This window comes from Xenopus laevis, chromosome 2L (genome assembly GCF_017654675.1).
Source record: "Xenopus laevis strain J_2021 chromosome 2L, Xenopus_laevis_v10.1, whole genome shotgun sequence".
Lineage (NCBI taxonomy): Eukaryota > Metazoa > Chordata > Amphibia > Anura > Pipidae > Xenopus > Xenopus laevis.
This window is the reverse complement of record NC_054373.1, coordinates 167,477,145-167,503,317: the sequence shown is the minus strand read 5'-3', so window position 1 is coordinate 167,503,317 and position 26,173 is coordinate 167,477,145. Positions and strand designations below refer to the sequence as shown.

Here is a 26,173-nt window from a genome sequence, read left to right as displayed (position 1 = left end):
TAACGGATTAATAATTTATTGTACAGGAAAAGATCCTTGTCCCACACCCTATACACAGAAAGTGAAGGGCTGCTCTAGATTTATAGGAAGAATTAGGGGAGTGGTCAAATGTATTTATTTCATACAGTCCTGATATTTCCAATGAAACTGATCTGCAGTAAATAGGTGGGTTCCCTAATGTGCAGTCTGGCAGAACTGTAGTGTGACTGCACCAGCTGGGAATGGCCAGAACTAGGAATGCATCTAATCCAGGATTCGGTTTTTCAGCAGGATTCGGCCGAATTCTTCTGCCAAGCGGAACCGAATCATAATTTGCATATGCAAATTAGGGAAGGGAAATCTAGTGACTTTGTCACAAAACAAGGAAGTAAAAAATGGGTTCCCCTTCCCACCCTTAATTTGCATATTCAAATTAGGGTTCGGAATTCGGCCGAATGTTTCATAAAGGATTCGGCCAAATCCAAAATAGTGGATTCGGTACATCCCTAGCCAGAACCCATGTCTCCCCCCTCCCCCGCACAATTGGGTTCATCATCTGATTTACGGATTGCAGCGACAAGAGCACAGGCCAAACACACTGGATCTATGGAATGTGCCTGGACATTAGAGGCCAGATTGTAAAAGATCCCCAAAGCTGACTGACGTTGCTGTATATGTACAATAGACAAACACTTATGTAAATCGTGCTTAGTTTATAAAAGGAACACTGCTTGGTGCTGAAGCTCCGTCTTTGTTACAGAGAACCGTCACACAATCAATATTGTCTGCAGGGGAAAAGGAAATCAGATTGTTATCCTGTGACATGAGGAACAACAACTCCGTTATAAACTAGGAGCATGAAGCACTTTTATTGAAGGCAAATGAATTGAAAGTCATGGCTGAATGCACTGCCCTTGAGACAGTAGAATGTTATTGGCTCAGACTCTCTGATTGCAATTAGTGTAGTAGTGGTAAGTGGGCACTTTGGACCCACAACAAAACACTCTCCTGCTAATATGTGACAAGGGAGTATCACAGGCCTTCTCTTGTTCTCTAACTAAACTTTTAATGCAGTTTGGCCCCCACCAGCCCTTCCTCAGATTGTTCCAGATTTCACAGACAGTACTGACCAACCTCACCATGTTACTTACCTGACTAGCCCTGTCTTTTAATATTAACTTTACCAACATACAATTTATCATTAAACGCATTAACACGTAGCAACCAAACCTGCAATAAGCTTTTAATTTCCACCTCTGTTAATAAATAAACCTTCTATGAACCATCTATTTCCAGCTTCTGGATTCCTTCCCATACAAGCAAACCTCTGGTCACTTTATTTGAGCTCAAATCACCTGGTTACAGTAGTTGAACAGATAAAAACCACCATTATTACCTGTTTTCCTTGTCCTCATATTCTGAGCTTATTTTCCCAAATGAAGCTCCTGCTTTATTCCACATCTCTTTATCAGCCACATTAGTGTTATTGTCACAATACTTGGACAGAATCTGAGGGAAAGCAAAGGCAAGCCTTATTACTCATTATACAAATAGCTCAATAATTACTCATTATACAAATAGCTCAATACTAAATTATATTATATATTTACACACACACAGCCAGTGCAACATTAATTACAAATACCCAAAATGACAGCACTCAGGAATTTGCACAACAGAATCAAATCAGAAAAGCGAGATAAATAAAATCACTAGGGATGCACTGAATCCACTATTTTGGATTCGGACGAACTCCCGAATCCTTCGCGAAAGATTCGGCCATATACCAATCCGAATCCTAATTTCCATAATCACCAAGTGAGGTTTTCCAGAGAGTCTTTATGCAAACGATTTTCATTTTTAATCAGGGATACACCAAATCCAGGATTCAGTTTGGGATTCAGCCTTTTTTCAGCAGGATATGGATTCAGCCGAATCCAAAAAAAATCACGAATTTTCATCACACAAACAAGGAAGTCAAAACATTTTTTAACCACCTACTGCGCACACGGTTCTCTTTCCTTCTTTCCCCTCTAATTTACATATGCAACTTAGGGTTCGGATTTGTTTAAGTATTCGGCCAAATCTTTCACAAAGCATTCGGGATTCACCCAAATTCTAAAATAATCCTTTTTATAATATGTCTCTTTATTTCTCTGTAATAATGTAACTGTACTTTTTACTTGTTCTAGTAAGCTTACTGCATGGTATGAAAGACCCTGGAAAGTCCCAGTCATTTTAGATAACCAAACTCCTATATGTATTCACTCCAGAGCTGACTCATATTTCTTTTTCACCATTAAATAATTAAAGTAAAGGTGTTGGTACCTTACAGTAGTGCACACGGCTATAACTTTATAAACACTCTGAATGCTGTGCTGGTGTCTGGCACATTGCGCCGCTCATTTCTACGGTGAATATAAATACCTGGGAAATATCTTCGGTTATGCACGATGTCATTTCAGGGCGTATGGGAGTCCAAAGCATCTTTTCATATTCCGACATCTTAGGAGGAGACGATGGCTTCACGTTATACTGAATGTGGAAAGAAAAACAGTTTATGACAGAGGCCTTCAGGATTTTGGGGTTCAGGTTCCCCTTGGCAGTTATTTTACAATCAATACTGTCAGGACCAATGACAAGAGGACATGGCAGGGTTGTAACTGCTGCTGTTCTTTACTGGGAGCAGCATCAATCCAGAAAATAACAGCCTAATAAATTAGATTTCAATAGTTATCACTTTTTTTTCGTTAGCAGAGTCTAATCAGAAGCTCTAGTCTTTCTTTCTTTTAAAAAACAGCAGTTGCTTTTAGCTGAAATTCAGTGATCCCAAGCTAAAGTATATTCTAATGTTTTATTATGCTAATATAAGAGGCTAATATTAGCCAGATTAAAGTCACTGAAACACAAGTGATTGTGGAATGCATATTCAACTGGGCTGTGCTACATAACTGTGCTACTAACATCTATTTTTTGCTCATATATTATAGAGTTTACTTTTTTTTTCCACAATCGAATACAATACATGAAGATGCAGCATTCAGAGCTCATGCTGCCGCCGAGAGTTACAGTTCTGCAGTGGCCTGACTTAGTACCTTAAATAGATCCTCCGTTAAAGACACAGTCATTTCTGGGCGTGTTGGTGTTCCAATGTCGTATTCAGTCATTGCTGGAGCTTCATATTTATTAGAATTTAGAACCAGTGAAGGGGGTTCCTCCAGATACTGCCTGTAGGAAAGTTCCGGTCTAGGGACTGGTTCTGTAATATCCAAGGCCTTTTCCTGAAGAAATATGATTGTTTAGAAAGAGTTCCTATTGTAATGTGATTTATATACTGCACCTCCCAAATTCTATTAATAGCCCCCGGGAAATATTCTGTGGAAGTAGCCCATTATACATCCATTTTGGAACAAAAGGCAGCGACTATTCTTCCTTTTCGACAAAATCCTTACCGTAGTATCGTTCTTCAGCCAGTTTGTTTGAAAGGAAGGCAAAGGTGGAGTATCAGAGCAGCCCGTCACCTCTTTAGGCTCCACTAACACAGAGCTCGTTTCTTTCTTGTGCGTTTTGAGACCTGGGGTGCAGAAGACTGGGGGCCGCGGAGAGTAAACACTGTCAAAATCTAAATGAGAATATTTTAGTTATAGCTTTAGGGCATTTATGTCATTAGAGAAGTAACTGCACTGGAGAACAAAACACGAATACACACTGGAGAGATGGATACAAGGAAACAAATACATTTGTCTTTCATTTTGTGCATTAAAAAGCTGAACACTGAAAGGACATCATATTTTCGCATAATACCTTACTGTAAACCATTAGCAATCTAATTGTGTTTAAAGGGGAACTCCAGCTTCCAAACCAAAATTTGATAAAGAGACCTACATAACACAGAAACCTCTAATATACCCATCACTGTTACCAGTTTCTTCAAAAAGTATGAATAAATGCCATTTTCTATGCTGAAATCCAGCTGTTTAACAGTTCTTCTCTTTCTGCATCATTTGAAATCCTGGCAGGGAAGGAGGGACTAAACACTGATGTTACAAATTGTAACAACTTCTCCACAGCTTACAGACAGCATGCAAGAACTATATAACCCACAATACACTACACTGTTATGTTACCTTCCTTATTGAAATCACATGTGTTGGGAATTGCGGGGTTTGGAGGATGCAGGCCGAGGACAACTGGCTGTTGATACAAAGTAACAGTAGTCAGCCAGCTCAGCAAAGTAGTCAGACAGATCAGCAGGAGAGAACGGAGCTAGGCTTAGGGAACTGTTCCCAACTTTTAAAAATCATGAAAAGTCTGCATATTTTTTAATTGATGTATATTGCAAAGTTGCTTTAAATTATGCTTACTGGTCAATAAACTTAAGTTATGTTTGTGTGGAGTTCACCTTTAATGAAAAGTATGTTACATGGAAAACAGCATTCCTGCACACACACATCCATACGTCTTAAGTTAAAACAAAAATGCTGCTTCCCCAATAATCAGTAGCCACCATGACATATACTGTGAGGAACATCCAGACCCCACTGTCATGAGCCAACCATTCAGAAATGTCACATGCAGTTAGCATGTAAAAGCCTAGCATGTGCAGGCAGTGAAGTTTATACATAGGTAGTCACAGTAGCTAGAGGAGCTGACGTAAACTTCAGGACAGGAAGGGGTAAGTTTCAACCAAGGATCTCTTGTGTGAAGTTTGTTTAGAGCTGCTCTATAACTGGGAGTATCAGTTCTGTATTACAGACACACGTTATCAGGGTTTTATTTATCATTGAAATAGGTTTCATCTTTCTGCACGTAGCGGTAACCTTTCTCTGCAGACCCGCAGCTACACATTCAAGAAGGGTTGCTTTTTTGCCTGCCAAGCCCGTAACATGCCTATAACATTCTTTATAGCCGTCAGCAGTCAGAATTTTCAAGCTTTCCAGTGAGCAAATATGGCAGCACCAACTCTCATGTTTAAATGCAATAAACCACAAACACCAGAATGGATGTCCTTTGCCACCACAGTGTCCTCGTGTTGTGTCTTTGTATGGGAAAATACACTCAAGATATATATTATAAACTGTGCTCATCAGCTACTCAGAAACTTACTAGAGCCCAAAGAGAGATAGGGAGGTGCAGCTGAAATGCTTTTTAAGTCCATCGCTGGCTTCATGGCCGTGCATTCATGAACACTGATAAGAAATAAAAATACAACCAGTTTGAGAGTATATAATATAATTCAGAACTCATAATTAGGGATGCACCGAATCCAGGATTCGGTTCGGGATTCAGCCTTTTTCAGCAGGATTTGGATTCGGCCTGGCCAATCTGAATCCTAATTTGCATATGCAAATTAGGGGCTTGGAGGGAAATCGCATGACTTTTTGTAAAAAAAAAACCCCAAAAAAACTGAAGTAAAACATTTTTCCCCTTTCCACCCCTACTTTGCATATTCAAATTAGGGTTCGGATCGGTATTCGGCCGATTCTTTCACAAAGGATTAGGGTTCAGCCGAATCGAGAATAGTGGATTCGGTGCATCTCTACTCATAATATCCAATGGCCGGAGTTATTTATTTAGACACGTGCACAGTATTACCCAGTGGAACTTACTCTTCTAGATGAGCATTGTCAGAGTCCTTTCTATCACAGGTACCAGAAAGTAATGTAGAGTCAGTGTCTGCTGCATTCAGGCCTTGCCTTTCCCCAGTCTTCCCAGGCAGTGATATGGTTTCCTTTTTATGAACCTTTAAGCCAGGGGTAAAGAACACCGGTGGCAGAGGAGAGTCAACACAATCTGTGTTTAAAGACAGAAAATGAACTGACGTAAGCCAATTTGGATTCCTTTTAACACAGTGTCTACAAAATGTTTTATAACGGTGCTTAGCGGAGGGATATGCACTTGAATCAATGAAATTCTCTCCCCCAACTATTTTTTATCAACAGCCCTTTTGAGAGTTGGGCTTTCTGCTGTGGCTTATTTGAGTACTTATCTGACCCAAGGATGTTCAGGATTTAGGGTAACTGGTATAAAATATAGAAATTTGTAACGATAAACAGGCCGGGGACAGAATTACAGAGAAGTGGGTTAATGATAGAACAGTCCCAGGTCATACGTAGGAAACAGGATCACAATACTGATATTTGTGTTCTTAAGACTGAAGAGAGCTAACTTTAGGGACAATCCTGTCCTTTCTCTTTCAGCTGTATGCACTGCCAGCTTGTGTCTGCAAACAGGGAAGAATGAATGTGCCAGAGGAAAAACTATTTAATATACTGCTGGGGATGTGTTTGCAAACAATGACACCCCCATCAGACGAGACTATTACACTGGGGCCACGTTCATTTAAAACTGCTCGGTTTATTCCCCAATATACCGAGCATATCCCCCCTGTGGTAGTCTAGAGCAGTGTGCCGATTGTATTACAGTGGAAACCTGAAGCTTAGTCCAGATCTATAAGAAAGGGAGGTGGTTCACAAAAGACGCTCAAAATTTACACAATACCAGCCCTTCATTGGAAAAAAATGAATGAATAAAAAAGGACAAGGAAATTCTATGGATTATTATATCAGCCCGGGGGCCAGGGAGTTAGGCAAATGTAGGGAACTCAGCAAACACCACTACATTTCTTGGTTTTATAGGAAGGAGTGATTGCATGAAACTGTACAGAAGAGCAGCGCTGAGTGTAACATAAAACCTATATGCTTATGGGGCTTTTCTTCTACTTAAAGGAACAGTAACATCAAAAAAATAAAATTATTTTAAAGTAATAAAAATATAATTGTGTAAATGTGTGAAATATAATGAGTGTTGCCCTGCACTGGTAAAACTGCTGTTTGCTTCAGAAACACTGCTACTGTTTATATAAATAAGCACCTGTGTAGCAATGGGGGCAGCCATACAAAGGAGAAAAGGCTCAGGTTACACAGCAGATAAACTCTGTAGAACATAATGGTGTTATCTGTTATCCTTTATTTAACCTGTTCCATATAGCATTTTTTAAATTTCCACCATTACTACACAGCAGCTTGTTTATATAAACAAAATAGTAGTGTTTCTGAAGCAAACACATCAGTTTTACCAGTGCAGGGAAACACTACATTATGTTTTCATTACTTTAAAACACAATTTCTTTGGTGTAACTGTTCCATTAGAGGATACCTGTTGGGTAAAAATATTTTCCCTAAACAAAGGTGCGGGCTAATAGGGCCTGCACTCCGGTTGGGGGCAACAGTAGTTTTTTTTTTTTTTTTTTTATTGCCCCCCGCCAGTGCTAGGCCACCCACACCAGGAGGGAATACCCAGTACGAGCGACCATGTTGGGGCATAGGAATAATGAATGAATGCCGCGACTTGCTCATTACGCGCATGCGCTATGATCATCTTGGCCATTGACACCAGAAGCTCCCTCCCAGTATGAATGCCCTAGCCCTGGCGGGGGCAATTGAAAAGAGAACGGTTACCCCCAAACGGAATGCAGACTATTAGCCTGTTTCATTGGCTGGGGATAATATTTTTGCCCAACAGATGCCCTTTAAGTTTCGCTGAAAGATTTGAATTCTGTTTAAGTAGCCCTGAAAGCATAACACAGACTTACACAGCAACTGTTATTCAGCAACAGTAGCAAAAAACACAATTTAAAATCTACATATTTGCTTGACCCTTGTCAGGCATATGCCTCCTCCAGTCAACTTCCAGAAGCAGCCTTTTGTGGGTAACTGTAGTTCATTTACATACCCATTCGATGGCTCAGATGTGAAGGAGTAGCTAGAAGGCTTTTCAGATTCTTTGCTTGGCAGGTTTCATTTTCAGTAACACTATAAAAGGAAAAAAAAAACGCTTATGGTATATCAATGTGTGCTGTTTTTGGCATAAAATAGTTTTTTTTCATGGTTCCTCTAAAGGCTAGATGAGCAGAAACCAACTATATGCTTTAACGGGCTAGCATCTTAAAAAGGGCCACAAATAGTTTCTGGGTATCTGACCAAATAGCACATAATTGGATATTGTATGACTTTTTTTTTTTCTTAATCTCAAATTTTTATTGAAAACAAAGTCAGTGAGTACAGATTCATAAAACAAAGCCAGGTTCATTATACATAAACATTTACTGCCAATTGTCTAAATGCCATCACGTGGGAGTATATTATCATGACATTACCTATTACTAAACACTGTGATAAAGGCTGATTAAAAAACAAGGAGAATAAAAAAAAAAACTGACTATGTTCAGAGTAAAGTTTGACCATTAATCAGCTGGTTGAGTAGCTAACAGTAGTCTAGTGTAATATTAGTTAGCTAAAATAACTAACAGTATTAATAAATAATAAAAATAAGGATTCCTACCGTCACTCAGCTGTATCTAACCACGATGATACAGCAGAGAGTCACTAGTTTTGAGAGTAAGTAACCAGTATATCATCATAACAATCTAAGGATGTGGCCATGCTCACGGAGGGTTCTGTCACAGAGAAAGGAATGCACTAGGGTGATCCCTCCCATATCTATAGTGAATCTACAGCTGCCAGACTTTCTTATGGGTATCCATTAAAATACTGGTCATCTTTTCCAGGGTCCTAGTCCTCTGTTTTTACGAGGCTCAATAGGGATCTGCTTGGTCTTTCAAGCTTTAGCAATTGTTCCTTTTGCAGCCGTCATGATCATCGTAAACATATGATATGTCAAAGTGTGAGTTCTTCTGGTTTCTTACATAAAAGAGCTGGTAGGATGCTTGGGGATAGAGATACTGAAAACAGAATGAACCATAGTATAAACCCTGATCCAGAATGTCTGGACATTAGGGTAAGAGCACCAGACATGACACATGGTACCTTTATGGTCACAGACACGGAAGCAATTTGGGTCAGCCGTGGGGACAAACTTGGTTGGCTATACGTGCAGGAACTAAATACCATCTGAGAAGGACCTTATAGTTCGTTTCCACAACAGAGACATTACAGGAAGATTTATTGGCCGTCAGCAAAACAGTTTCCCATCTATTCCGGATCCAACTGGTATTGTAAATCTGAATGCTAAGTGGCCACCTGGGCCATTTTCTCTACTGGGGTTTTTGCATAAAAATCACTATATTAGAAGAAAACTGTTCTACGAAGCTTTGGGCTTTTCAGGCACCAACTCTCAAAGGATGTTTCAGAGCTGTTCGGTTGCTGGTTTAGGTGTGATTGTGAAAAGTGTAATAGTTGGGACAAACGGAACGGTTCTGCCCAGGGGACGGAGCATAAAGTGCCTGTTCTGAAAATAGTTTATATCGAGGGCCTGTGACATGGCGGATATAGTTTCCACAGGGCTCTTTTCCTTTTTCCTCCTCAAATAACAGGCTTGTGTGCTTCCCATAATGTAGTTGAAAAAGAGACTGATGGGGAGTTATCAGTAAAATAACAATGGAGGCCTGTTTTAATGGAGGGTAAAAGCTCTGAGAAGCTCAACAGTGATTCATTTAGCTGCCAAAGTCTGGGGCCGGAATTCTCAAGAACCTGATGGCCCGACCAGCTAATATTTAGAATTCTGGAGAAGTGGTGCTTTGTCACAAGAGAGGGGGTCATAACAATATGGTCTATTCTGCTCGATATTTTATGTGGGGCCGAATAGTGAGAGAATTGGCGAACAACGGGGTTCATCTCCCTCCATGAGTCTATCAGATTAAACTCGGTGAAAATATCTCTAAAGGAGAGGGAGTCCCTGTGAACCTGGGGAGGAATCTGTTAAACTGTCTAACCTGCATTAAAAATTTGAGTCGCCGCATAGTATTATTGGGTATGGTTGCATAAATAGAATAGATTAGCTAAAAATTGTACTTGACTGTTTTTCCACTCAAATTTTACTAACGTGCATCCTTAGCTGAGGGCATAAACAAGCAGATCACAAAGGACATTAGAGGTGTTCCCATAGAACTATGGGAAACTGCAGTGATAGATGGGCCGTCTGGCCTCACTTCATGTGCTTTTTCATTTCATACTTACTTTTGTTTTTTCTGGAAATTCTTGTTGATCAGAGCTATTGTATAGTCATCATTCAGATTTGTGCTGCAATCACTAATGCCAAAATGTTGGATCTGTGAAAAATCCTCTTCAAGTCTAAGAGCACATTTTGGGGTTTTGGCAACATTTATTGGTTCCGGATCCTTATACATGATCCTTGGCTTCTCCTCCTCTGGGTTCTTTGGACACGGTTTCACTTTGGGTGGTTCCCACGCTGTTGGCAGCTGATAATGGGAAAGGCCAAAGTCCGAGAGCTGGGGAGCACGCAGTAAATCCCATGATGTGCTTGCTGCCTTCTCTAGGATAGGCAAGTCCTCCGCATCTGCCTTCCTCACGTCATTGTCTTTAGGCTTCTCGCTTTCTTGTGTTTGCTCATTCTCTACAAAAATGATATATGCAGGGTTGATTAACACTGTAAAACAATCTACAATATAGCAAACATTAAAAAACATGACTGTACTATTCAGACATATACCCTCTGGCACATCTTAATGTAAAATTGCTTGGAGGGTTCTTCTGAGCACTTTGCATGAATGTTTTTCCTGGGAACTACCATTACAATTAGCTGGGCCCAAGGCTATATTTATCTCCAAGCAGTTTATATAGGGTTCTTTTCTTACAGTCACAGAAACAGTGTATGAAACCTACTGTTTCGTTTCAACAGTGTAACCAACTGTAAACTTGAATAATCGTATTGTAGAATTATAATTACCAGAATTGTCATTACACAGAGGTTTATACCCGTAGGTCTGAAATGTCTCTTTTATCTGCTCAATATCCGCTGCCGATCTCTCGTGCAACACTCTGCAAGCTTTTATGAAGGCCGAGAGTTCCTGGCCTCTAGTGAGCTTTTTATCAAGAGTGCTCTGAAAATCACCCTGAGGGGAAAAAGTAGAATAATATTTTCAGTAAAAAGCCACAGTACCTTTATTAGTTTACTTTCCCTTTTAATTTGACCTTAAAATTAAGTTGTATTACAAAGCACTTCCTCACAAGAAGTCAGAAAGTGTGTGGCCTAACATTCCAGGGTGCATGGAAAAAAAATTGGGGCTGTAATGGAATAGTCTATGTCAATGACATCATCCCAGGATGTCTCAAAGCCTGTACAGAGAGATATTATGGAACTAGATACTATGGCACTAAATACTATGAAGCCTTTAACCTGCAGCCATTTTTTAGAACAGTGTTTTTATTTCCATTCTTTAAGTGTGGACAATTGCAGTGCTTATTGTGTTTTCTCTAAGCATACAAGGTTGTCAAAACATATGTCCCAAGATTAAGGAGAGGAGGAAACAGAGAAAGAATTTTATTCCAATGTGAAGCAAGACATACAGACTTAACACAGTTGCACCAAATGGCTTACATGAACATATTGAATATCATTGGTTTCTCTGAGTAACAAATAGAGTTAATCCTATTAATAGTCCTTGATACAATTAAGCAACAATGATCTCTTTCAATATTAAGGGGCTGCCCAATCTGGTGAGTATTGGCCTCGTCGGTTAAGTATAAAGTGCAGTACCTACACTAGTTATGTTTAATTTTAATGTTGTATTGTCTCTTTAAGGGCGTATCTGGGACTGAAAGGGATTTTGTGCACAGAATGGACTTCTATACACTGCAAAGTCGATTTAATGGAAATATTATGTCTGTCTTGATGTGTATTATCACTTGTTGTCACATACAAGTTTATATACTTGATGCAGCTTTCCGGGTCATAATGATTTCTAGATTTCTCCAGCCGCATTCTTAAAGAGCAATGTGATAGATCTATACAGCCGTTATTAAAAAGGAATGGTTGGCAAGATGACGCCTTTCTCCCTTAGTTGATTGGCAATATGGCGACGGCTGCTTTTGCACGAAGCGAACTGATCAGTGATGTCACACTCACGTTCACGTCAAGGACAACTACACGGGTATTTGAGGACTAGCGGGTTGGGGGTTCACATTTGTGTACTATATCACTGACTAAGGGGACAGGCGGCCCCTGAAATGCTTGATTTTGTTCTCCGCACAAATAATTACATGGAGGTACTTTTTTGTACACCGCATCAAGTTATAAGTGTGCATCTTTACTTCTATATTTGTTCCGAAGTATGAAAACAACAGCTTCACAAACCATTAAATTCAGCAATAAACAATAACATTCATCTAATATTCAATAACATTCTATCGCTGAAGTCAACATTAAAGTGTGGCGGCCTTTTAAAATAGGAGAATAAATGAGCCACAAGCCCAGACCCCCAAAACTGAATGAAATATTGTACCTTCAAAACCATTATGTCAGAACGCAAGTCATGCAGGACACGCATTGGTGATTCCTCTTCATATTCTGAGAAGAGGGGATAAAATAAGGCAAAATCTTAAAACGTATACAGTAGATTCCCCCATTTCCCTAGTATTTTAAATCAGTCTGCAAAAAAAGTAAACCTTCACAGTCGCTATCTTTTATGGTTTCCGGGGTCAATGACCCCAACAACATAACATATCCAGTAACAGGCTGGAAAAAGGTATAGAAATACAATTAATTTAAAAAAAAAAAGTTGTATATATAGGATTGTGCATGCAAAGAGCTAATGTAAAAGAGAACCTCTCCTATAGAGTGACAGACCCTTATGCAGTAAGGCACCCCTGAGCTAAGCAGATATAATGATAAGACTAAAGTGGCTGTGTGTATAAAGCATAGTTAGAAAGCAGGGATGCACTGAATCCAGGATTCAGTTCGGGATTTTGCCTTTTTCAGCAGGATTTGGCTGAATCCAAGTGCCTGGCTGAATTGAATCCGAAAAATCACGTGTCTTTTTGTCACACAAACAACGAAGATTTTTTTACTCTTTCCCCCTCACTTCCCTAATTAACATATGCAAATTAGGGTTAGTATTCAGCCAAATCTTTCACAAGCAATTCGAGTTTCAGCCGAATTCTAATTTAGTGGATTTGGTGAATCCTTATTAGAAAGTATGTATAACACAGTATCCTTCCTCTTTCTTGTATGAGGTCAGTACAGGTATGGGATCCGTTATCCAGAAATACGTTATCCGGAAACCCGTTATCCAGAAAGGTCCGAATTATGGTAAGGCTGTCTCCTATGGACTCCATTTTATCCAAACTTTAAGTAATGATTTCCTTTTTCTCAGTAATAATAAAACAGTAGCTTGCACTTGATCCAAACTAAGACATAATTACTCCTTATTGGAAGCAACACCAGCCTATTGGGTTTATTTAATGTTTACATGATTTTCTAGTAGACTTATGGTATGAAGATCCAAATTCCGGAAAGATCCCTTATCCGGAAAACCCCAGGTCCCAAGCATTCTGGAAAATAGTTCCTACAGTATAAGGATGGCCAGATAATGGATCCAATTCTTCTCATTCAGACTAAGGTTGGAGAGGGAACAGCTCACATCTCTAGACTGATGTTGGAAGCAGTAACATTTGCCTAACTGCTCACATACCTACAGAATATTGTATCATACTTACCATTATCTTCATTGCCGAACACCTGCTCAAGTTGGGCTGTCTCCTTCTCTAGAGTGAGTGCCAGGGATCTTAATTTACTAAAGAAGTTTCCAGTCACTGACATTGTTGCCACTGCAGCAGCTTAAAAGAACACAGATACAATTAGAATATCTAAGGGAAAAAATCAAATAAAGATACCCCTGCCCAATACAACACAGAACTATTTATTAAAGGGGTTGTTCCCTTCTAAATAAACTTAATAAGATGCAAAGAGTGATATTATGAGACAATTTGCAATCGGTCTTTATTTTTATGGTATATGAATTATTGAACTTCTTGTTCAACTGGTCTCTAGTTTCTACAGCTTACGGGTTGCTAGGGATCAATTTAACCTTGTAGACTCAAGGAGCATTAGGTTTTTGGGTGAAGGGTTCCCTGAACCCTAGACTGGACAGAGTTAGAAGAGAAAGGCAAATAATTATAACCATAAGATATGAACCGAAGATCAATTGAAAAGTTGGTAAAAATGGGACATTCTATAACAGGGATCCCCAACTTTTTTTTACCTGCACACATTTAAATATAAAAAGAGTTGAGGAGCAACACAAGTATGAAAAAAAAATCGTGGGGCTGCAAACAAGGGCTGTAATTGGCTATTTGGTAGCCTCTAATTGGACTGGCAGCCTACAGGAGACTCTATACTGTATATTGTGAGTGGGTCCCTAAGCTCAGTAAGTGACAGCAGCACAGAGCATGTGCAGTGAATCAGCAGAAAAGAAGATGGGGAGCTACTGGGGCATCTTTGGAGACACAGATCTTTACTGCTAAGGGCAGTGGCACACGCTGCTATTGGGGAATAGTAGCCCAGCGACAAATCGCCTATTCTTCGGGCGACTAATCTCCTATAAATGCCTTCCAGCCAGCTGTAAATCGCCGGCGGGATGGCACTCAGATTGCTTAGTTTTCCAAAGTCACCCAAAGTTTGGGGAGATTACTCCCCCGAAGAAGAGGCGATTTGTTGGTGGGCAACTAATCTCCCTCAGTAGCAGCGTGTGCCACTGCCCTAAAGGGCTATGGTCTCCTTGGGCTGGTACAGAAGCCCAACACATAATGTACAACATGTCTGTCCTAACTGCTTTAGTTAAACTTAAGTTCTCCTTTAAGTACAAATCAGGAATTAGCAGTGCCGGGCCAAGGCGCCCTACAACTTCCGCCAGTCGCTCGCGCATGAATTGCTGCCACAGCTACACTACGGGAAGGAGTCAGAAGAAGTACTGGACTGGCGCCCATCTGCCTTTGGGCCCTAGACACGTGCCTCTTCTGCCAAGCCCCAGTTCTGGCCCAGTTTGGGGCAGTGATTATCTGTGTCATATAGTTTATTATGGTGATTACGTTCTAATGTCGCCATCACACTGACAGAAAACACAGTGGGCTCATTTATAAACACTGGGCAAATGTACACCTGGGCAGTAACCCATGGCAACCAGATGATTGCTTCCAGTGCTCAATCTGCAGCATCTGAAAAAAAAAGCTGATCACTGATTGGTTGCCATGGGTTACTGCCCAGGTGCACATTTGCCCAGTGTTTATAAATGAGCCCCACTAGGGCCAACACACTTAGGAGCTCGAAAAACACATAATAAAAAAAAAAATGATAAATTGTCTCAGAATATCACTCTCTACATCACAAAAGTTAATTAAAACCATAAGGAGAACAAAAAGGCCGAAGCCATTGAGAAAGTAAGAGGAGCCCACGTTTGGGAGGAAATAACTGAGACTAGTGCAGTAAATGCAGTTGCAGAAGAGATGGGGGGACAGGGTGGAAATCGCAGCAATAATAAAGCTGTTCCTATACATGTAACAAACCCCAATTTACCTCAGGTTGCAACAGCCGCTCGGTGTTCGTGAGGAGTCGGCTGACTAAAAAAAAAAAACACAGACACCGCCCGACCCAGGCCAAAATGCCGCTACTAAACCGAGCAATGTCCCCCGCCGCTAACCCGCAGTCCTTCCTTCAAGCTGTCAACAACCAATCCCGCCCAAAAGTTGAATTTTCTTGCTACGATAAAAACTTTATTGTCAGCACTTCGCGCGAACACGCACATAAAGCTGGCCCCTCTCTCTGTGAGTCTGAGCGTGACGGCGCCATCTTGCGGCTGCTTAGAAGTGGTGTATGTTATAGAGATGGCGCGGCTTAGGCTGATTCAGCGCAAATGTGTGTGGAGACAATTGAATTGGGAAATGAGAGCGTATTAGCCTGGGCCCCCAGTGCACAGTTTATGAGGGATGTCTGACCTGCTGCTCTCCAGCTGATATTGTACTGCAACACTGCAACTCTTATTACACACACACTCTCTCTCTTTCAGAGTTGCCAAGTCCATACCTCCCAACTGTCCCTTTTTCGGAGGGACAGTCCCTTTTTTGACAGCTCAACCCGCAGTCCCTCATTTGTACTGGAAAGTCCCTCTTTTCTATGCACTGAACAGCCAGAAAAAGAAACAAAGTTTCTCACTTAATTGGCTTTTAGCAGAGAGCCCAGAACAGCTAACAGGTGCAAATAAGATACTTTGTAACAATTTTGAGACACAAAAACACAGTTTAGATAAGGAGAAATATTTTCAAACTTTCATAACCTGCCAAATTTTGTAAAACAAACATGGTAATTAGGGTGTGTGGCCACAGAATGGGGTGTGGTCAAAAAATTGCTGCGCTACGTGCAGGAAAACAAATTTTGTCCCTCTTTTTACTTACAAAATGTTGGGAGGTATGCAAGTCTACTTTTCAAAATCAGCCAAAGTCCGCTACAAAACCAGCCCAAAACTAGCCAAGAGGCACTTCAAAAGTAGCCCAAAAATAGCACAGTATGTGCAGTGAAAAAAAAGTCTAAAAAAATGAATGAATATATGTGAACATATAGCTGATCCCAATGTTATTAATAGGGAAAAAAGATAAATATGTATGAAGACCGGTATTTTTTTTTTTTTCAGAAAAAGGTGTCAACCCTAAATGGGACAGAGTTGCCCATCACCAGGGGCGTAACTACAGAGGGGGCCCAGGAGCTATAGGGACCCCATAAGGCCCTAATTCATATACAACTTTAATAAATATTGGTAAAACAGGTCAACCTCTAGACATTTTGGTGGCCAGCAGATGCTTGCCCCAAAATTGTATTAAATTGAGGAAAGTCACTGGAAAATGGGTGAATACTTTTGGTACGCCAAAATCTGGTAACTCATGCTGGGTATTGTAGTCTTACAATAAATTTGCAAACTGTTAAACAAAAACGACATTACCCAACATGCATTGGGGAACGTAGGCTTGGTATATTAGGGTAAGTAATATACAGTACAAACCAGCCAAAGGCCCAAAAAGTAGCCCAAATCCGTGCCTTGGCTAGTTTATACTTTCAAAACCTGCATGGGCTTTAAATTAGTAGCCAAATTTGGCTGGAAAACCGCCAAACTGGCAACCCTGCTCTCTCTCTCTCTCCAATGAATGGCAGCAGTTTTACTCTAACAACAGCATAGAGCAGGGGCAAGGGTCTCTATATAACTGCTGGCTGGTTATGGGTGAGAGAAGCACACCCATTGTGAGCACGCTCATTTCATTGCCACACTCCCTAAATACCATATCCATTTTACAAAATGTGTCAGTTTATGGAGAATTTTAACACATTTCTGTGGGTTTTAGGGTCAGGTTTTATGTGTTGTTATAGTTTTGCTAATGAAGGTGAATTGCCCTTTAAACTGAAAGTCTCAGTTCCTCCAAGAGACGTTTCTTATTAGTTACAATTGTATCTTTGCTTAACTTAAATAGTTACAAATGTATCTAAGTGAAGCTGCGGAGTATTCTGGACTTGATAAATGAGAACATACCCTTAATTATGATTTATCCACACAATAAAAGACGAGGTCTGATTGAATCAGTATAACTTTATGAAAAAAGGAAAAGAGAAAAGAACCCCTCTTCTATCAAATACCCTAATGGTCTTTTGTAAGTAATCAATTCCCAACTTCAACAATCTATATCAATCTATACTCGCAACCACTGAATTTCTACTCCTCAATTAAAGTGCAAATGCTGATTTCATTTAGTTGAAACTATTAATTAAATTCCATGATTCTAGTGCAAATTCATTAATTATGAGAAATGTATTCAATTATAATTAATCAAATGCCCACCTTTAATTAGATTTACCATGGATTAAAAAAAGTGAACTCCCTAAAGTGCTTAAGTGTTAGATTAAAATAAATAAATTAAAATTAGGTAAAGTGCAAGTGCATTTGTCCACCGTCCAGGATTTATTACAATGGATTAGTGTTCGATAGAAATTGATAAATGACCACTTAAATATCGGGATAGATTAATTCTCCAATAGCTCAAACCAGATATATTAGAATGAAAATTGATATAAGAAGGGGTGGAGTTGTCCCAAAACTTTCTACCTAACATTTTTCTATCCCTGGGACACCACAAAGCAAAGAAAGGAAGGAAAACCAGAACTGTGGTCTCTTTTTTTACACTAGCCCTATGTATTAAGAGACTATTAAGAGACTATCTAAACCTCAAAAAAACAGAAATCCTGGCCCCCTTGGAATCCCAGTGAGGGATTGCAATAGAAGGAAAAGAGTGAGATTTGAGCATGTGAGTTACAAACAACAACAGCCACCCCCTTCACCAGTTCTAATAATGATAAAGGCTTAAAGTTAAAAAAAATGTTTTAAAATAGCGGAGTAGCAGAATTCACCAACACGCGTTTCGCAATAAAGCTTTCTCAAGTCAAATGGCGGGCGTTATGGAGAGCACACTTAAATAACTTCTGGGTTCGTCGTGTAGAGTCCAGTATTCTGGACTCTCTGCCAAAAGTCTCTTATTTAATTACATTTCAGAAACATAGTATCTTTTTTTCTGGCTGATTAGTGCAGGAGATCAAAGAGAAACTTGGGACATTTCAGTTACAATCCAGGACTGCAAGTTAAGCTGTCAAAATCGGGACTGTCCTGAGTAAAAACAGGACAGTTAGGAGGTGTATGTGGCAGCCCAGCACTCCAGCAGGACACAATGCACCCCACAGGATGAGGATAGCACACCTTTACATCTCTGTACATATGGGACAGCCAGATAAGGCATAGCACTGTCCTGTATGGACACACAAAAAGCAATTGCATAGCGCAAAAAAGAACATAAAGTACTATATAAATATATATATATATATATATATATATATATAACATACAATTAGTCCCTGGTGGTGTCAAATAAGTGATGTGATTGGCTATTTGGTAGCCCCTAAATTGACTGACAGCCTACAGGAGGCTCTGTCTGGCACCTGGGTTTTATGCGCCATCTAAATCATCCACCTGTGCTGCTTCCTATTGATTTATATAAAAACTGTCTGTGCAGGCAGTTCTCAGGCTGAAAATACACATTAGAGCTCATGAATAAGAATTGGTAGCAGTATTAAGGCAGTTTCCATCATGTCATTGGCACTCAGGGCATTTTATCCACCGGTGATCAACAGCATCTAAATCCCCTGTAACCACCTTGCGATAGTTAAATGAATGGGGATACATGCTCACATAAAGGCTACAAAGGTGTGATCCTGGCCACCAAGGAGGAGGGACCTAAGGCTCATGAACAACATCCCAGTGGCCTTAAAGCAGGTGTTTCTTATTGAATTCTAGGCTGAGGCAAGTTCTAGTTGCATAAAAACCAGATTACTGCCAAACAAAGCCTCCTGTAGGCTGCCAGTCCACGTAGGGGCTACCAATAGCCAATCACAACCATTATTTGGCACCCCAGGAACTCTTTTTACCTGAATGTGGCTCACTATAAAAAAAAAAAAAAAGTTGGGGGTCCCTGACCTAAGGGATAATAATATATTCTTACCATAATATCTGCTAAAGACACAATCTCGATAAAGTGGTACTGAATGTGGAATCACGTTTGCTTGTGCACAGTAGAACCCGGTTTTATATTTTCCCAGAACTGATGTTTATTTGCAATACGTTTTTCTGCTCCTGGCTTTTACATTTCCCTAATATTTACACAGTTTTGATGTGGTTTCCTGGCAAACGATAAATTGGGGTTCTACTGTAGTAATATTTTTTTTTCACCCTATAGTCGTGCTTGATTGCAGAAAGTCACACGTTCCGGCGACGATTTCCAATGCTTGCCTTGAATACCAAGTTCTTACAGACCCAAACAAATATGAAATAAGCCCAAATAAAAACTTGCCATTTTATATATTTTTCCCCCTAAATTAAACCTTCACGGTCATTTTAACAGTTGACTTTATTTGCCAATAAGAGTAAGCTGAAAAATTATATTTGTAAAGAACTCGCATAGACAGACAATATAAGAACCCTTCAGACATACAGTACATAAAGGACTCACAAGAATTGTTATAAAAAAGTTATAAAAAGCAGTATAAATTAACGTCTCTGATAAAATCATTCAGTTTCAGTCTTATACGGTTGTTTCTCACTTTGCTAAAACTGGCTGTAAAGACGTTTTGGTTCTACTTCCTCAGGTTGAAGGTTCTCGTTGTAACAGAATGGCACCACTTCTCTCTAAATCATCTTGCATGAACGTTAATCTCAGCTTTATGCATATTCTCTTATTCGTAAAGATAAAAGTGGAGTCCGAGGAGCTTTCACAATTTCTACTGACTAGGGGGGCAACATTGTGCATTAATGTGGAATTCTCTTGTGCAACCTCCTGTATCACGGACATAAAATCTCGATTCGCCTCGAATCTGACGATATTCAGGTCTTAAATATTTGGGGGTAATTTTATAGCATACCAGCAGTCTCTACGCCAAACCTCAAATTTGAGTTTTCAAGGGAAAAAAAGCAGATATTCAACTAAGTAGAATCGTTTTAAGTAGTCTCTCGAAAATTCTGATCAACTTCAGTTTGATAATTAACGAACACCAGAAATTCAGGAATCATTGGAACACTGGCTGGCGACTCATTCATAATTAATCTCAATCAAAATCTCCGACATCGAACTTCGATAAATGTTTCTCTTATCGAAAAAAAATCAAAAAAAAAAAAAAAAATCAGCCAAATATATTGCAGTCATTCTAGCCAATTTTGGAAAAGTAATGGCTTTATTCTTGAATTTAAAAAAGGAAAAATCTGTAAACAGAATCCATGAGACAAGTGTCCAGAGTCGGCCGAGCTTGGTGACACGGCAGTGAGAAAGAAACAGACAACAAAGAACATTCTTAAGGACTTCCATAGGATTAAAAAATTAAAAATTCCCTTTGGTATATAGAAGTCCTGAAATCTGGTAATAAATGTGACCTGATGAAAGCATTGCAAGCTCAGAAGTGATACTGTATATTCACACTGGAATGTAATCATCGCTCATTCGCTAAAGAACGGCTTCGTTTTCCCACTAATGGCTGAAGATCACGTTTGGCTGAAAGAATGTCGAGTTAAAGGAAAGAAAACAGGAGATTTATCATTTATAGACGTTGTTTGGCATTACATTTCGCATCACGCTTGACCCATTTCTTTGTGTGTGTGTTAGTTTGCCATTGAATATAAAAGTTTACGGAGGTCTTTAGAAAGAAAAAATGTGCAAGAACAGGGGAAGCAGTGCATCAATGGCGTGTGTAGATTGGCAGTGAGATCAGGGATAATCGGGCCAAACTGTCATGTAAAACTGTAGAACACTGGTAACAATAACAGCCCTTATATTGCAGTATATCCTTGGCAGTTACAAATTTTAAAAAAAGTGGGGAAATCACAATTTACAGCTGCCTTTCTTGATGTCGAATAACCGCCAGTCTGGATGTAGAAATAATACACTGAGCAGAGGTTTCCAGAGGCAAATGAAGTCGCTGAGCAAAGGGTGGTATGGTGTTGCAGGTGTATTGTAAGGCATCGGGTATTCGTCCTTACCATGGCACTTCCAGACATTTGTCAACGTGTTTATTGTAGGTGTTTTTTTTTGGTGGCACATGAGTCTGTGGATCTCTGCTGTCTGGATTGAGCACAAACGTGCTGCAGAAGTTCCTGGTTGGAAAAAAAGGAAATTTTACGAAAATATTGATTTGAAAATTTGAATTTGCCTTTTTCTTTGGCCTCTTTCCAGCTTTCTAATATGGGGTCACTGACCCCAGCATTCAAAACACTATTGCTCTATGAAGCTACAAATTTATGGTTATATTACTTTTAGTTTATTTTAATTGCTTATCTCTCTATTCAGTCTCTCTCCTTTTCATCCTCCAGGCTTTTATTTACAGCATGGCTTGGTTGTTGGGGTAAATTGGACCCGACCAACAGAAAGCTGCTGAAATGCCAAACTAGAGAGTTGCTGAACAAAAAGCTAAATTATTTGAAAAAGGCACCAAATGAAAAATGAATTCCAAATGCAAATTGCCTCAAAATATCACTTGCCTACATCATACTTAAAGTTAATTCAATTCAATACAGCATTTGTATGGATTATGTTTAAGTGTAAGATATAATATATATATATATATATATATATATATATATATATATATATATATATATATATATATATATATATATATGTTATTTTCACAAAGCCTTTCAAAAAGGATACGTTTGCATATTTTAACATTTGCATATTTTTTATTATCTTAATTGCTTGGCTTACCTCCTTCCCCATTTAGAGGATTCACTTGATACATAATCACTACTCAGCTTTCAATTAGAACTGCAACATGGCTCTCCACACCTGGAAAGTATAAAGAACAGATTATTGGCTAAAAGGGACCCATCTTAAGCTGCATGGCTATAATTCTTGGAATTGATACAAACATTACCAGAAAAGTATGATTTTGTGCCTCATGTACGATCATGGTAATGTATATTAAAATTAACCTGATTTGGGGAACACATATGGGTTAACCTTATCCACACCAACAGTGGCTAGATGTAATAATAAAACTCCCACACTCAAAATATACAGTACATATAAGAGTATAAAAGTCACAAAGTATGACATTTCCAGCCATATTTGTTTTTAGGGTTTAGTTCTCCTTTAATGCCTTCCATTCCACGGACTTCCTCAAAATGTTTAAAATCCCAGGACATATGATTGGCCTAAATGATTGGCTAGTGAAGTCCCTGACAACCAATCAGATGGTAAGCTAGCCCAAACAGCACTGCTAACTCAACCTGCAATGTTGGAGGCCAGGGTGAAAACCACCGAATAGGAATTCTGCATCATGTTTTACCTACTGGTCTAGAATTCTACAACATAAACATAGTTCAAGTGGATTTAGAGATACTGAAACACTTGTAGTCTACCCATCTGTAATCTTGAAGGTGGGAGGCAATCTCTGATGGAAGCACTGCCACTGATTTTACGCAGCCCCTCACATTTAAGGAGAAGGTAAACTACTGAAGCATTATTTTTTTTTCACCCAAGGATTTTTTTTGCTGTGCACTGTACCTTTATCAGCATGCTCCTCCCCTGGTGCATTGTCAGTCCACTGACTTTCACTTCCTAACAAGCGATTCTGGGACTCGCTGAGAGGTCTGGCAGGAAACGTCTGGCTTGGTCCCACACTGTTGATGCAAAAACGTGACAGTCAGTGGGCACATGTGCAACATATGTTCTTGTTTGGGGGAAGTGGCACAGACTGGCAGTTTTCTATGTGATTTTTATCAGTTATATACTTTCTGTGGTGCACTCATTCTCTACACCAGGGAATCTAATGTTTCCCTTCTGTGGGTAATGGAACGCAATCTTTCCCAACAAAAGGAACATAATGCATCAGTGTATAGACCAGTGGTGTAACTAGATGTTTCTGGGCCCCACAGCAAATTATTTTTCAGGCCCCCAAAGTGTCTAGAGGTTGACCTGTTTTACCAATATATATTGAAATTGTTTATGAATAAAGGCCTTGCGGGCCCCCTATAGCTCCTGGGCCCCCCTGCAGCCGCAGAGTCTGCTTCCTCTGTAGTTACTCCCCTGGTACAAACAAACTGTTGCATCACTGAATGCAAAACTTCATCACAGAGCACAACCGAAATTACTGTAGGCGATATACACGGACACCAATGCTAAGGTATTTTCATTGCCCACAGGCAGGTCAGAGCAGACTAAGCCATTATGCTTATGAGCACAAATAAATCAACACTCCATTGAGACGCCTCTATGTAATACGTTCTCCCTTATCTCACAGCCTAACAGGCTGCAGCATGGGGAAGGAAGAGTTTCTGTTTATATACAGAGCTTCTCAGTGGGCTGCTGAGTTGTTTTGATGGTGCTCGTATGAGTCAGGAAGTTGAACATGACTTTCATTTAATTTTAGATTATTCCCTGTTTATAGCAAGAAATAGCAAAAACCATACACAGTTTTAATTTACACAACAGGCATAGTATATATTACTGCTTCTTTAACATCCAAGGCATTCTCATGGCATGTACAGAAATATGTCCTAAAATGTCAGTGAAATACCAATGTGCCATGCATAATTCCACAGGAACATTTAGGGTATAATGGCCAAACTTATTTAGCCAAATCTTAAGCAAACACAGAGACTTGTAAGTCATTCTTGCATTTTGTAAAAAAAAAAAAAAAAAAACAGTGCGTGGTTTGTGTCACTGACCAAGAAAATGTAAGTTTAGTAAAAACTTCCCGCTTTCAAGTACAGGTATGGGACCGGTCATCCAGAATGCTCCGGACCTGGGGTTTTACGGAGAAGGGATCTTTCCGTACTTTGGATCTCAATACCTTAAGTATGCATACAAACCCAAAGGGATTGTTATCCCACAAATAAGAATTAATTATATCTTAATTGGGATCATGTACAAGAAAAAAGGGACTTTTAAAACGTTGAATTATTTAATTAAAGTAGAGTCTATGGGAGATGACCTTTCTGTAATTCGGAGCTCTCTGGATTATGGGTTACCGGATAATGGATCCTATACCTGTACAACAACATTTAAAGTGGATTTATTCAACTGTTGATTGTATTAAAGGTAAACACATACGGTTTGGTAGAATCCGTCTGCACAGTGACAGCATTTTGTTCTGGGTCCCCAAGTACAAGACGAGTAGGAAAAGAACAACCGTCTCCCAAACTGAAAGGAGAAGCAAGGGTAAATCAAATGAAAGCTGTAACTGATCAGATTAAACTTCACTACCATTACAAACACAGTGCTGAGCTACTCATGTATATGTCTCCTAAAACATACCATTTGTTAAAATATTACAATACAGAGAGGGTCAAGTTAAACAGGATTGCGAGAGGAATGTAGGGGGTAAATATTTAAACGTAGATAACCATGTGAATGGGTATTATTTATATTAAACATATATATTAAAGTATTAGTGGTATGTGTACCTTGTAAATACAGGGAGCAGCCAATACTTCTTCTCATCACCAAAAACTTCTCTTAGGTTTTTGCTGAAACCAAGAGAAAATCCATCTTTCTCCGGACCACTTCGAAATAAGGGAGCGCGGAAGGCCTCTAGAGACAGATAATAAATATTAGACCAAAAGCTTCTATTCCATGTACAGTTATTGGTTTACATGGCACTTGTGATCACACCTAATGCTTCTGCCAACTTCAGTGAAACAATCTCCACTCCATACACTGAAAACAAATTGCCTCCTATTGGCAATAGGAGGGGTTAGTAGCAGGGGTTTGCTCAAACCTGTGGGATCAGCAGGCTGGGGTCAACCAATTGCCCCTGCAGAGCCTGACTCACCTCCAGCACAACCCCTCTGACCTTCCCTGTCCCAACCCTACCTCTCTGCGATGGCAGATACCACAGCAATGTGTTTTAAGGCAGTCCTGGCTTGTTTGAGGGAGGGGGAAGGGTTAATGCTTCTTTTTTCTCCTTTTTCTCTAGAAATCAACAGGTATCTAAAGCACCAGTCGGAGAAACCAGCTCTGACTCTGAAAGCAAAGCGTTGAAACTGGTTGGACTGCCAAAATCTACAGGGCATCTCTCATAGGAAGGATACAGAACAGCAAAGATATGTTCTATTGATTCAACTGGGAAAATGATGCAACGTATATAGAGACACTTATCTTGAAAGGGAAAATGTAATATACGCATCATCATACTGAAATAAGAAATTTTCTAAATATGATCAATTAAAAATTCTTAACGTTTTCTGAAATATTCAGGTTACGCTTCACTATTCCCTTCTCACCATCTACCTCTCTTCATGCAGCAGTTGGGTGTCAGATATTCATTGACAGTTAGATCCAATTTATCTTATAGGGGGGCTGATTTTGCCTAGATGATGTATTAGAGCTCACTCTATTAAAATCACCAGACCTCATGTCTCTCTACATGCAGGATTTGTGCAAAAGGCAATTATTTTGTTAGATTTTGTTTGTACTGGAATCAGTTATTTCAGTGAGCTCTAATTCATCTGCTAGGAAAGGAAGCCCCCCTATAACATATATTGGATCATTCATCTGACACCCAACAGCTGAATGAAGACAGAATGAAGAGAAACAGATGCTGCGAGAGGAATAGTGAATATAAACTTGATTATTTCAGAAACAAAGCAAAATTTTTAATTAATTGTATTAAGAAAATGAGGAAGCTTACAATTTTCATTTCACTATGCTTTTATGTTTGCTCTATTTATATTTTAGGTAGGGGTGCACCGAATCCCAGATTCAGTTGAATCAATAGCCTTTTTCCGCAGGATTTGGCTGAATCCAAGAGCCAGGCCAATCCGAATCTAAACCCTTTAAGTCATGTGACTTTGTCACACACAATT

General features: G+C 39.5%; 2 protein-coding genes across 4 annotated transcripts in view; both read right to left on the bottom strand.

Moving 5' to 3' along the window:
- On the bottom strand, positions 1 to 15,439 carry ska3.L (spindle and kinetochore associated complex subunit 3 L homeolog). Its single transcript, NM_001127749.1, is given in 13 exon segments — positions 1 to 764; positions 1,376 to 1,488; positions 2,407 to 2,514; positions 3,075 to 3,260; positions 3,432 to 3,601; positions 5,086 to 5,168; positions 5,589 to 5,772; positions 7,714 to 7,793; positions 9,957 to 10,353; positions 10,687 to 10,852; positions 12,242 to 12,306; positions 13,455 to 13,574; positions 15,310 to 15,439. Coding segments are annotated over 12 exon segments (1,665 nt in total). The 5' UTR covers positions 13,558 to 13,574; positions 15,310 to 15,439; the 3' UTR covers positions 1 to 754.
- A 4,270-nt stretch (positions 15,440 to 19,709) lies between these two features.
- The window catches only part of zdhhc20.L (zinc finger, DHHC-type containing 2 L homeolog), a 32,682-nt gene continuing 26,218 nt past the window's right edge, over positions 19,710 to 26,173 (bottom strand). For 2 of the 3 annotated variants that reach the window (XM_018244993.2, XM_041580950.1), the window contains 5 exons: positions 24,773 to 24,899; positions 24,420 to 24,509; positions 22,872 to 22,987; positions 22,071 to 22,151; positions 19,710 to 21,460 (listed from right to left, as the gene is read on the bottom strand). In XM_018244993.2, the coding sequence (XP_018100482.1) occupies positions 22,114 to 22,151; positions 22,872 to 22,987; positions 24,420 to 24,509; positions 24,773 to 24,899 (371 nt within the window). In that variant the 3' untranslated portion in view covers positions 19,710 to 21,460; positions 22,071 to 22,113. 3 annotated transcript variants of the gene reach the window in all.